General features: G+C 41.8%; 1 protein-coding gene across 2 annotated transcripts in view; it reads left to right on the top strand.

The window, feature by feature from the left end:
• The window catches only part of itga8 (integrin, alpha 8), a 45,243-nt gene that overhangs the window by 20,151 nt on the left and 11,455 nt on the right, over positions 1-13,637 (top strand). For both annotated transcript variants that reach the window (XM_085176124.1, XM_085176123.1), the window contains 8 exons: positions 2,926-2,971; positions 3,060-3,167; positions 8,337-8,392; positions 9,185-9,342; positions 9,463-9,594; positions 10,555-10,622; positions 11,146-11,293; positions 11,944-12,036. In XM_085176124.1, the coding sequence (XP_085032250.1) occupies positions 2,926-2,971; positions 3,060-3,167; positions 8,337-8,392; positions 9,185-9,342; positions 9,463-9,594; positions 10,555-10,622; positions 11,146-11,293; positions 11,944-12,036 (809 nt within the window). The remainder of the gene's footprint in view (positions 1-2,925; positions 2,972-3,059; positions 3,168-8,336; positions 8,393-9,184; positions 9,343-9,462; positions 9,595-10,554; positions 10,623-11,145; positions 11,294-11,943; positions 12,037-13,637) is intronic.

The raw sequence follows: 13,637 nt of genomic DNA, 5'->3' as shown, positions 1-13,637 counted from the left end.
GCTCCAGTTTTATGGATTTTTATCTTTAAGAATCATTTCAGATATTTGTCTTTGCATTTCAGATCAAGCAGCGTGGAACTAAACGAAAGGTAGATAGGACAAAACCTGAAAAAGCAGGCGGTACAGGGATCAAAATAACACACGCACACACAGCTCACTGCTTCAAATCAAGCTTCATTAAATCACAGACATATCTGATTTTGTGCAAAACGGCCGGGGTCAGTTGTGTATCTTAAGGGTCACATTGCCTTCAAATGCAATTTTGGTTTCATTTAACGGGTTAAAGGCCAAAAACCCACAATGTTTACCTGATAGTCACTCTCGCTGAAAGACTTTTTGATTCGTGTTTATTTGGTTGGAAAGTGCAAAATTGACTAAAGGCCTCCAAATCAACTAGAATATTTGACGCCCATTTTTATTCTCATTTCATGCATGATACAGAGCCTTAGTACAGCCACTCAGTCTAGCACAGGTTAACCTTCCTTCTAAGTAACTTTCCTCTGATTGGCTGCCCCTCTCAGGTTTTTTTGAACAGCAGATGGGTGGCCCATCAGTGCCTGAGATCACCATATTAAGGATTTAACCTCTCAGTGACACCTCACAGAGCCTAGAAAGTAACAAAAACTGTCTGAAACAGAGCATTTAGAGTAATCTGAGCTTTTGGCACACCGGGATTACTATCTCTGACATGTTTAATATAAACCACCTCTTTAACAGCACTCTGTATATATGACAAAATAAATAAAAGCACTAAGTGTGTAATAGGTGCAATTTAAACAAAACCTGCCATACTAGGCAATCTAGAAATAATCCAGGCAATTACCCTGCTCTGTGGTGTAAAAATAGTGTTTCAAATATGTGTAATGGCTGGCAATTTATTGAATTGTCCTAAAACACCACACATGAATCCAAGAATGAGGAAAACCTCTCTCTGAAAAACCACCTCTTTTTCCACTGAGAGCCACTGATCTTTGGCATTTCATCATCGTGTCCGATCCCCCGCAGCTTTCAGGGCATACTTACACTGACAGCTTGACAGTCTGTCTAAACTCTGGATGGAGGTTGTGTTTTCATAGCCCAGGATGGACACCATCAGCTAGCAGCTCAATTACCGAAATCATACCTGCACCTAGAGATGCCCTCGTTGAGTGATGCAGCCTGCTCTTGTGTGGCTATGGCTCAGGGGGTTTCTGTACACACACCAACCTCAAATCAACAGTGGTGGGCAAGCTTTCCTGTGTATACGGAAATGGAAATGACATGGAAAAGGAAAGTAGGCCGTTGGTTGATTTAGCTCCGGATGAAGCCATGTGCAAACTTAAACTCTTAACCCTGAAGGCACCCTATCCTCAAATAAGCCTCATGTCATGCGTCTTTTTAGCAAACACAAGCATTAAAATAAAACAGCCAGCTGATGACATGAGTGGAGTTACATTTTCCAGGTTACATAACTGCTATAGTTGGATGGGCTCTCCCTCACCTCCTTCTCTGTTTCTGCTAAAAAACACACCTTCTTCTGATGGCTTTCACAGATTGTGATTTAAAAGCCAAACATCATCCTTTTCTGTCTACACCTCACCTTCTTCTGCTTTTCCCCTCCATTCCCAAACTCCAAAATACCAACATCTTCACATCCGTCCTCATTGTAGCATTTTTAGTATAACACACACACACACACACACACACACACACACACACACTTACATAGTGACATAGCACACCCCAGGAGAAAAGAGACAAGGCCTAAATGTTTAATGCTGTGGTTTCAGGGGGACTCTGTGACTGCAGCCAAAGGCAGAAACAGATGTGCCTAACTCAGATTCAATTAGTCCCTTTCTTCTTAAATACAGAGGAGAGGAGTGGCACAGCAAATGACAAGCGAGGGTTACAAGACTACACTTCCACTTGCTTCCATCCGTTGTCCTCATGCAGCAGGTTACCACAACACGAAGAGGCTGGTAGTTGATATTAGTGCTGAAATAGTCAGCTGATTAATGATGCTATCAGCACAAAACTGATTAAATGTCTCTCGCTGTTTGTCTTTACAGTTTTGTTATGATATATCAAAGAAATTCTAGATGGAATCTGAGATGCTGCAATTTTTCCACCGTGGAGATTTGAACTTTTGCCCTTATACCCAACCATGGAGACTAAATTATTTAAAGGCCCAACATTAATAAACTAATCATAAGAATAATAAGAGATTAATTAATAATGAAAATAGTCATTTGCTGTAGCCCCCGTGGCCTCTCGCTGTGCAGTCTCTCTCAACATCACACGGCTTAGGTTTCTGCTGCATCTGGCAGCGGTGGCTTGCATCCATTAAGTGCCTCTCTTCAGTTTCACATTGTTTTAATCAGCTCTCGTGTGTGTGTATATGTGAGTCCGTGTCGGCGTGCGGCTTTCATTGGTATGTGTCCCCCGACCGCAGCCATTAAATACCGGCTCCATTTTAAACTTTGAGAGCCAATTAAAAGTGTGTGTTCATCACAAATCCCATGAAAACAAATAAAAATCACATATAGATGAAATCTGGTGCTGCTTGCAATTAGGAGTCGTTGCTACGCGGGCTGTTGGGAAATGTTGCTGTTTAGCGAAATGTGATTGTGAGCTTTCTAATGGCCCTGGAATGCAGCGTGGGGTCCCTGTCTGACAGCACAAACACACAGGGAAAGCACACGCATGACACAGTCGTGCAAACGCTGTTTGTGAATTTAGTCTGAAGAGGGTCATGTGTGAAAGGCAAAGCAACGCGATATCAGAATATCAATTCTATATGACAGTCTGCTTGTGTGTGTGTAGCTGATTTGTGTGTAGTTGATTTGAGAAGTCTGTGTCTGATGAAGATTGCTGGAGACCTTGAAATCAGTCCCATCTGTGGCATACTTTGAAGCTCTCTGCTGCTCTCTCTCTCTCACTACGCAGATCTGATCGTGGGGGCGTTTGGCGTGGGCAAGGTGTCAGTGTACAGGTAAACACAAAAAAATGTGCAAAACTCCCAAGTTTTTGGATTTTGGATCGTGTTACAGGTATGCATCTGTTTGTTTGTGTATATGCAGGTCGCAAGCTGTAGTATCTGTGGAAGCTGAAATGATCCTGACCCCCAAAATCCTTAATCCCGACGACCGACAGTGTCACCTGCCTCAGATGAATATCATGGTTACCTGGTAATTACAGTGTCTCCAATTCATAACTATGTATTAATATAACATAGCCTGGTCAAAGAAAAGTCACACATTCATATTTTGATGGACCACCTTCAGGTGATGACGGCACGCATTCACAATGGCATTGTCTCGATAAGCTTCTGCACTGCACTGCACAATAATATTCTCCACTCTTTCACAACCTGAGCCTGATGAATCTCAGCATTATCATATGCAGATGTGGACCTGCCATCAGGGAAGAAAAATCTGTTGATGGAAAAACCTGATGAGTCTGTATATTCAGATAGTTAAACTGACTCCACTGCCCCACAGGCTTGTATGACAGGCACTAGACGGGGCAAAGTTGTGTGTGAACACAATCCCTGAATAGTGCTCATAGGTGTGGTTACAAAAGTTATGCAGTTTCTTTTTTATTTGTTTGTTTTTTTCTTTCTTTTTTTAGTTACACTGGATTTTGTTTTGCCAAAATCCAGTGTTAGTAAATCTGGCCTCAGGAGTGATGGGTGTATCACTCCATCTCTCTTCCTACCCCGGTGCACCCATCACTCTGGAACAGGGTAAATCTGGACTCGGCAGACCACATGAGCTTTTTCCATTGCTCCAGAGTCCAATCTTCATGCTTCCTGGCAAATTGAAACTTTTTTTTTAAAATTAGCATTACTGATAAGTGTTTTTCTTAAGGCTACACAGCTGTTTAGTCCCAAACTCCATGAGCCGTCTTTACATTGTGAATGTGGAAATGTTTTTACCTTCACTGTTAAACATGAACGTTCTACTGTTGATTTCTTTACAGTCTGATTTTCCCAGCATAAATGATCCCTGATCACAGTCAAGATTTTTTTCCATCTACATTTCTAATTTGAAGATGGTTGCCTGTTTAGTTTCAGCAGTTGCCAGCCGAAATGTTTTAATCACTGCAGTAATTATCCAATAGGAGGCTCTTACCTGTTGGTTTAGTTAAATCCAGGTGGTGACCTTTGTTTTTTGGCCAGGCAGTGTATTAACTGTGATTGAAAGCACCAGTATATTAACTTCTTCTTGGGCTGCCCTCTCCTTACCGATAGACATAAACGTTACACATTTTTTGAAACCAGTACTACTCTGACCAGATGCTGACTCCTTGAGCTTGAAGGAGGTTAGTCAAAAACCTCCTTCATCCACTTCTAATTTCACTGCCATTGTTTACTTTCAATCTGACTTTTGGAAACAGACCTATTTATACATCTTAACTGGATATTTATTGTTGTACCAATGTTTTCATGCCGTGCTCTTGGCAGGGTCCCTCTTGAAAAAGAGATTTTGATCTCAGTCAGGTTTTTTTTCAAGGTTAAATAAACAAAATCAAAGAAAAACAGAAATCTACAAGAGTACAATAAAAGAATGTGTATCATTACAGAAAGCTATATTCTGACTCTGCTGCGCATTTCGCAATTAAACAGGCGAATCCTTTCCCACAGAATAAAACGTTGATTTCCTTTTGTTTTGTGAGATGTTTCTCCAGCTCGTCACCACAGTCTACAGTTTGTTGTAATTTTTTCCAGCTGGGTCACTCTGCCGCTTCCGTTTGGCATGGCATGGTGAGAAAAAGGCAGTCGAATCCGCACCTACGGTCGAGTTAAAAATGAAGAGTGACAGCTCTTAGTACCTAAATTAGACACTTTTCCAGCGTTAAAGCCTTTGGTCAGTTGTAAATTATTTTGCAGTTTGGAAATGGATCTTGCGTGTGTTTGTGTGTGCGCAGATGTGTGAGTGCATGTGCAGGTGAATGAAAGTTAAAGGGATCAAAGTCTTAACCAACTCAAACATAAGACTAATGAGGCCCACTGCTGCTCTGAACCTCAGATCTGTAACAGAAACCATCCTGCTTGTACTGTATCATAATATGCTGTGCAGTATAAAGTTTCCCATTTTACAAATTACACCCTCACTGACGGATGTGACAAATATTTCACCTCTGCGCTCTAGATGTCTGCCATCGGCCAAAGTCTGTTTGTCAGTGTCTCTGACTCTGGCACACTCATATGACTCGGAACCTCAGATTTACGGGGCTCTGCAATTAATCTGAAACGGCATAATTCTGTTTTGATTATATTACTGTTCGTGGGGGTGAGCACGCTGGCTTTGAACGGTCTGGGGGTGAGTTTAGTTGAGGGGAGCCAGTCTAAAGGCTCCTGCGGCTTCGCTTCAGTCTGTTGTTGGTCCTGACTTTTTGGGACAGGAACTGCTGTAGGACTATTTGGACGGAGAAGTGGGCTCGGCTTTATGCCATCGCGGTGTCTGCGTAGTGGTGTGTGAATATTGGCAGTGAGAGAAAAAAGAAAGGGGTTTGGGCTGGATTGACATAGAGCCTTATACTGTGGAGTATTGTCAAAACAAAACTCAGCCTATTTAAATAAACCGCTATAAAATTATGGTCCGAGGTATGGAATCAAATAGGACTTTGGACATACGCAAACACGCATTTCCCTGCAATTTGAACTAGAAAGGAGCATAAAGGGTGAAAGCTCCAGCCTGTGCTTTATACATCTCCATTACATTTCAGTCACATAGTTAAGTATCTGATTTCCTGAAAAATAATTACCCAGCGGTCTTTGACTGGTGGTACAACAACACTGAGTGTTTGTCTGAAGTGCTTCCACTGTCTTCTAAAATATTCTGTCTGCTCTAGGATCAAAAGAATAAAACATTTGTACTTTTTTCCGCCTCAAATACAAACAGATATGGTAGCTTTAGATGAAACAGGTTCTTGCACAACAGGAACTGAAATTAAAGCATACGTCGATTATGTTTGCATGTTTTTTTAAATAAGATGCTTGTTCTTTATTTGTCATTTCCAGCTTCCTTGATTAGGTTGTTGTTGCTTGGAAGAGGTTAGAGACGTTCAACCAGTATTTTCTTATCCAGTTTTTAAATGTGAGGGAAATGAGCTTTTTAACTGTGGGTTCTCTTAGCTTGACAGATCAATTAGAGGAGACGAAAAGGCAAAGTTTAAAAGGAAACCCACTCACTTCTTTGGTGGTAAGTGGGGAAATCTTTGTTGATGTTACGGTCACACGAGGGAAAACAATGACAAAATGATTGTGACTTTGTGCAAACTCATTCATCGCCTTTCCAATGGTTGCTTCGATGGCGGTTACCAGATCTGTGACCACTCACAGTCAGCCATAAGGTGGAGTCTGCTCTCAGTCTGCAACTGAATGGGGTCCAGTTGGAAATTACACGTAGTCTGTTTTTGATAATAGTTAATGTGATCAATCTGTTGCTGTTTATCACAGATCTTTGCCATCTGCAGACACAGAAATTCACATTAAACAGAAATTCATATATGGACAGAACCTCACAAATTTGAAACAGAAATCCTGAAATCCCCCCGCAAATAGTCACATCTCACTTTGTGACATCTGTAATTGCCTTGCAATCACAAGTGTTGGCTGCAGCTACTTGCAATCGGCCTGTGATAGCAAAAACATTCGGTGCGATCACCAGACAGCCACCGATTTCCCTAGACACAAAGAGGATGTGATCTTATTTTTACTCTGGTGTGACTGAGCCTTAACATGTTTTCCCTATGAACCCAAGAGGCAACGGCATGTTCTGTTCATAGCTTGTTTGTGAGGCCAAAAACAATTGGTCCCAAGCTTAAACAGCCCTTTTAAAGATTAGCTGGTAATTATTTTTTCAGAAAATCTCATGCTCAGCTCTCTGATTTCAATGTAGTGGTTAAGATGCGGCACAAACTGGCATTGGGAAAAGAGGATGAAGAAGTAGAGGAAAGAGAAAAAGGCGACCAGTCAGTAACAAGTTTTAGAGCCTGTTATTTTAGAAAAGAACTGCGCAACATGTTATCCAGTCGTCTTGGAAATGTAAGTGTTTATATATGAACCAAATGGCTACACTCAAGGCCAGGGTCAAGAGAAACACTCATAAAAAAGAGGGGCAGCGACAACAGAAACCATTAAACCCCCCCCTCTCCAATTGTATGTCATAATGGTCTGGGGGAGGGGGGTTTCCGACACTGTGCAACCTCAGAAGCAGCTCTGATGCAGAATATCAGTTAATTTAAACTATTTTGTGACTTATTTAAGGCTAGAGGAGGAACGTTTTATACAGTAACAGCTAAATAAAGAGCCGGGGCTGTCGCCAGTAAACTAGGGGTCATTACTGTGTTGCGTGCACTTAATTTTGGCACACAGTGCTTATTAACATCACACTCGAGCATACCCTCGAACACCGTACACATGCAACACATTTACTATGTGTGAAACTACCTGGAGAGGTTATAATGACTCAGGGGAGCATTTTTTAACAAAAGAGAACCTGCACTTTGTCATACACACACATGCAAACTAACATCTGCATCACACTTGAAGAAAAACCAGCTCATCATCATTGTGTCATCTAATTGGGAACCTAATTATTAGCAAACACAGAAATCTGCAACAGCTGCATTCTGCTTGTTAGTGTTGGTGAACTGAAACCAAAGAAATAATGATCACATGAAGCATTGTAATTCCCTCACACTGGCTCACACTTGCTGAGTCGTCAGTGTAAGAGGAGCGTTGCATCCATAAGCTTCCCCAGATTAGTGGTTATTAACAGCACAGGCCTCCCTGTGTGAGAGTTCCTGTTCTTGATTAAAGTGGCGATAACGCACATGCACGCTCAGAAAAAACACTTGCACATAGGGTGATACCCACATAAATTGAGGAAATGCAGAAGTGTTTCCCAGTCTCCCATATCTGTGTGTCTAATGGGCAGGGGGCACTGTGGTAATTCCCCGTGCCCTGTGGAGTGCAGGAAGGAAGAAGTGCCTTGTTTGTTGGTTTTTTTTAGTCATTCAGATTTTTTTTAAAACATTTATACAAATGTCATGAGAATGTGTGGAGAACACACATGCAGAAAATAAATGAATAAATAATAAAATTAAATTAAAATGAAACTTCTAGCTAGGATCTTTGGAAAAGCCATGTTAAAAAATCCTTTCTCTGTTTAACAGCACTTGGGAAATCCTTTAAAAAAAAAAACCCTGACATTTCCAGTCATGTATATAAATAGCGCGCACCAGTTTGCGTTCTCTTACACACAAATGAACTAGAACTACCATTGGAACACATGTGAGACTCAAATTTGTTACCTCTTGTCTCTTTTTCCAATTTTCCTTTCTCGTAGCCTCAAAGTGGATGTTTGTGCAGCTGTGAGTGGTGTGGGCATCCCCAGCTCTGTAGGTAAGCAGCTGTGCAGTAGCTGAAGTCGGCTCTGTAGTACATACTGTATGATTATTAGAGTTTCCTGCTGGGAAACTTCTGCTCTTATACACCAATCAGAGCGGAGAACAAAGGTGGGTGTGAGGAGCAATAGATGAGATAGAAGACACACAAATGCAAATAGGACTTTATTCCATATCTAATGGAAAGTCACATCAAACCCAGACCCTTTAGAGCATGGCTGTGAAACATAAGGCCCAACAAAGACTTCAGTCCGGCCCACTGGCCAACTTTGGAAAATGTGAAGTTTTATGTGAAGCTTTTCTATTCATTAAGACCTCACCCACTGCCATTCATACTATGACCAAGTAGTTAAGTCACAGATAAATCATTAAATGATAGAAAAGCTCCTCTTTTTCACTGTATACTATATTACTTTTTTTTACAGTGGGTCCACAGTGGAAACATATGAATTAACAAAAACTGTATGTTCTGTTTGTACAGGGCACCCTGGGCAATCTGCTAACAGATTTATTCCTGTAATTATCTATTTATTATAAAGAAAACACCCACTGTTGAAATTGCAGTTCTTTTACTTACAATAAGAATTTTTCTGGAATTAAATATTTAGTTAAATGTCTTTCACTGGTTTGCCCTACTTAAGATCAAAGTGGGCTGAATGTGGCCCGTGATTTTAAATGAGTTTGACATCTCCGCTTTAGGTTCAACAGTTAAGTAGTGTCTGATTGGCTGAATCGTCTACCTGTTAACTCAAATTTAATCTTTACTTATTTATTATTATCTTCTGTGCAGACCTGAGAGCGGAGCTGCAGCTCGATTGGCTCAAAGGCTCCAGGGGTGGAGTGAAGAGAGTGCTTTTCTTGAACACCGAGCAGCCTCAGCGCATGGGACTCCTGAGGCTGGGTCACAGTCGCCCACGTGCATGCCTGAGCTACACAATTTACCTCAGAGTGAGCAAATCAAACCGTGCACACAAACACACATACAAGAAATAGTTAATGAGCTTTGTAAGTGAGGTTGTGAATGACTGACAGCACGTTTCTCTCATTGTCATTCACACTTTATTCCAGGAGGAGGATGAGTTCAGGGACAAGCTGAGCCCCATCTCACTCGCTCTCAACTACAGCCTGGCTCCACCTACTCTTGACCAAAGTCTTCCACCTGTCCTTAACCACTACAGCAGCACCTTCCTCCAAGAGCATGTAAGCATACATGTTGTATGTACATATAAACACATAATGCTGTACAGTACAGTGTACACGGCACATCAAAGAAGGATTTCTCCTTAGTTGGCCCTGTTTAATGGATTCTTTGCGGGAGCTTTTCTTTATCAGAAGAAAGGAGGCTTTAGGTTGTTGAAGACCTATGGAACAAATTTGTGATTTGTGACACTGGGCTGTAAAAATTGAACTAACTCAACTTCGCTAAGCCCAAAAGAGATCAGGAATCGACCTGAGATCATATTTCATTCAGTCATTGCTTGATTTAAAATGCTTGCCTTGGACACAAAAAGGCTGACTCCCAAATAAAAACCATCTGATTCACCTAAAATCAACTTGGAGTCTATCATTTCCCGGAATGGGACAGCGCAGTTTACCTTTGCAGATGAAACTGTTATAATCTAGAGTTTGGAGCAGTATATTTACTTAATAAAAAAAGCAAAAAACTAAGAAAGGCCCTGATGTACGCTAAGATCCAGCTCTAGGCCATTTTCAGACATGGTATGATGGAAGAATATGCACTCATTTGGTTGTGCTCCCATGTGTGAATTGAGTTAATATAAATATTAAGAAGCTTTTCAGCACTGAACTATGTTCACTGGAAACATGGATCATATGAGGTCATGGTGAAAAGGGGAGCATTGCCCATATTGTTTATCGTTTTTAATAAGAAGGATTTATTTTATTGTTTCTATTAAAATTAGCTCGCTCAGTTGCACTTCCTTTAATTTTTGGACGTTAAGTGTCGTAATAAAACAAAACAGCAACAAACTGAGGACTATCATAGTAGCCACAGAGAGACAGAAGTCAGATCTCTGCCCAAAGCAGGCAGCAACACAACAAACCAAAGGCCGGTGTGAATGTGTATATGTTATATATAGAGCACCTGCATCCTTTCGTGTCCTCATCTCACTCCTCTCTTTGTGCCCCTCTTCCTCTCAGGCTTACATCCTCCTCGACTGCGGCGACGACAATATTTGTATCCCGGACCTCCACCTCTCTGCCAGCATGTAAGACGCGGCGGCACCCTTTGACCTGAACTTCTAAACACCCGACACTTCAGACAGCCAAACGCAGGCACCCACACACACACAGCGAAACCAAAGCAACTGTGTCTGTTATTCCTCACACAATGCGCCAAGTTTACACTAAAGTTGCTCACATTATGGCCCCATTTACCACGGAGCGTGTGTTTGTGAGTGTGCTTGTGTGCATGTTGCATATGTGAATTAACCTATTCTCCACAGTGCTTCCAGCTGTTCGATATCTCCATGGCAGCATTATGCAAACATCCTGTCAGCATTTACTGACTGATTAACACACACACGCGTGCGCTGGTGGGGTTGTTGTTGGGGTCGGATTTACTACATTCTTTGCAGCTGATGAGATTGCACATGTCCAGTCCTGAAAATTATTAACTAAAATTTACAGGGGAAAAAAACACATTTGTTTTTTATATTTAATTACAGCAAAGTGCTTTATTTCCTGCCTCTGCTTATTTTTCTCTTCCTGCAATAAAACGCACAAACACAGGGACCGCACAGAGGTGGTGATTGCAGATGACAACCTGGTCATGTTGACCATCACTGCGGTGAACCGAGGAGAGGGAGCCTACGAGACAGAGCTCTACACATTGCTACCGCCTGAAGCTGACTACATCGGAGTAGAGCGCAGGGTGGAGGTAAATACTCACGCACACTCTTTTACACACATTGCACACAGATTTGTCTGACATCAATTATCCCAGTTTAATGTCAAGGGCCAGAAGGGTGGATGCTGAAAATAGATAAGACCAAAACTGTTGTCTCATCATCATTGAAGCCAAGTTCAAAAACTGGGAAGTGGGCTATTTGAGGCTTCAGTTACAGTCCGGCATCACATCCTGTTGTGTCTTTGTGGTTTGTGTTTGTTAGACATGATTAAGGCAAGGCTATCAGCCGGGTATGCTCTACTGGCAACAGCTCAAAAGCCCCTATTATGATTTACAAGCTGCATTAGTGACCACGGAAATGGATAGGGTCAACTTCTGTGTGCGTATGTGTGTTTACGTCTGCGTGTGTGTGTGTTTGCACGTGTGTGCGCTAATGAGTGTGTAATGGGGCTGTTTGATTGATGACATTGTTACTGTCAGAGCATTCATCACTCTTCCTCTCCTGTCCTCCCCCCTGCCTCTCTCCTTCTCTTTTTCACCCATCCCCCTTTGATGGTGTTATACTTGCCTCCCTTTGTCTTTTCGCTCACCACTTGACTCTCACTGCTCTCTATTTGTCACTTTCATTCACTGTTCTTGTCCCACTCTTACGGTCTTTCCGTACCTTGGATCTCCTCTAGTCTCTCTCTCAGTTAAACTGTGAGTACAAGTTGATCAATGAGTCCAGGATGGTGGTGTGTGACCTCGGGAACCCGATGGTGGCCAAGACGGAGGTGAGTTCTCGCACGTAAGCGCAAACGCACACACAAACGTTTCAACAACACCCACGCTAAGAAGGCGCAACTGTTAGGCCTCAGGTTTAATTCGCCCTGATTGATGCTTTCCAGTGATTGCTGATGTTCACCTTGACCTCCATTCCAAACAGTCTGATTCTCAGGGCTAGGCTTTGCATTCAGTCCAAGCGTGCATGTGTAGTAATAATCCATTTAGGTTGTGCGTGGCTGACACATGCAGGAAGCCAAGGCTTTGTAAAGTAAAGAGCGGTCCCATGTTACATGAAATTCTACCACTCAGATACACAGAGATGTGCTACAAAGCATGACATGTGTGTGAATGTGGGCTTTTGTTGTTTTTTTAAAGGCGTCAAGGCTGGCAGAGAGGTGCATTTGCTCTTTGGAGGTGACACATAGCATTCTGATAAATCAATTATGCGGTCATGTTTCACTGTTGGGGGAGGAGAGCATAACAAGAGCGTGTAAAAGGACAAGGCATGTGTGTGTGTGTGTGTGTGTGTGTGTGTGTGCGTGTGTGTGCATGTGTGTGTGTGTGCGTGCGCACGCAGCTCTCCAGCTATCCAGATGTTTCCCATATTGAACTCTCCGCTTGCCCCATTGAACGTTCAGGAATCCATGAGCTGATGCAGAACATACGTCCATGTCCCCCGTACAGATTCTGGTTGTATTGTGCAGCTAAACCCTCTGCTGCATGAACAGAGCGAAGAGTTAAGGGTACACGCCTGAAGGGAAGCAGTTTTTTTGGCTTTGGTATTTGCATTCATCTGCCTGCCTGCATCTCTGTCATCATTCTTCCTCTACTGGTCAGAATCTTAGTTTCAGTCATTTATCAATCAGTGGAGTCCTACTTTGAAGATGTGTTTTTTGTTAGTGTTTCACAAAATTGCAGTGCTTAAATTACTGATTCCAAGCAAAATATAATTGAAAAATACTAAAATAATTGATTGCAAGTTTTTGCATAAGAGAAAATGCAGTTATACACACATCATATTTATAGTAGCTGGAGGCTACTGGAGAGCATTGATGGAATGAGTAAGGGCTGCACACAGTTTCCAAACCACAAAGTGATCTAACATAAGTATCAGTTCTAGCCACATCACATCAGAAATACAGATTTTATTTAAAAAGGCAATAAAAAAATTCTCCCCACCCTAGCACCGTTGAATCCAGACTGATTTCAGGTTTCAAACACCCAGATGTATTCAGCTAACCAGTTAGAAGCTTTTGTTGCTGACATATATAAGACAAAGGAAGAAATCTGAATCTTACATTTCACTTTAGTGGTTCACTCTTCTTTTGCACTACTTTTAGTTTCTGTCGCTCTCTTGCTTCATCTTTTTTTGTGACTACTCTGACACTGTGGCTCTTTTTCTTTTCCAAAGTAGAGTTTCTGCAGCTACTCGGTTTGTTCCACCATTTGGAAAAGAAGTCGCCAATTCCACATTTTAATAAATACATTTGTTTTTCAAACAAACACACAGAAGTCTTAATCTCTCAATTCAGGTGTTTTCAGTCTCATTGCCACAGTTGTACAAAAACATCTAGCCATGCAGTCGGTTTGCAAACATTTTGAAAGGCTC

Source organism: Neolamprologus multifasciatus, chromosome 11 (genome assembly GCF_963576455.1).
Source record: "Neolamprologus multifasciatus chromosome 11, fNeoMul1.2, whole genome shotgun sequence".
Lineage (NCBI taxonomy): Eukaryota > Metazoa > Chordata > Actinopteri > Cichliformes > Cichlidae > Neolamprologus > Neolamprologus multifasciatus.
This window is presented reverse-complemented; position numbering and strand designations above follow the sequence as displayed.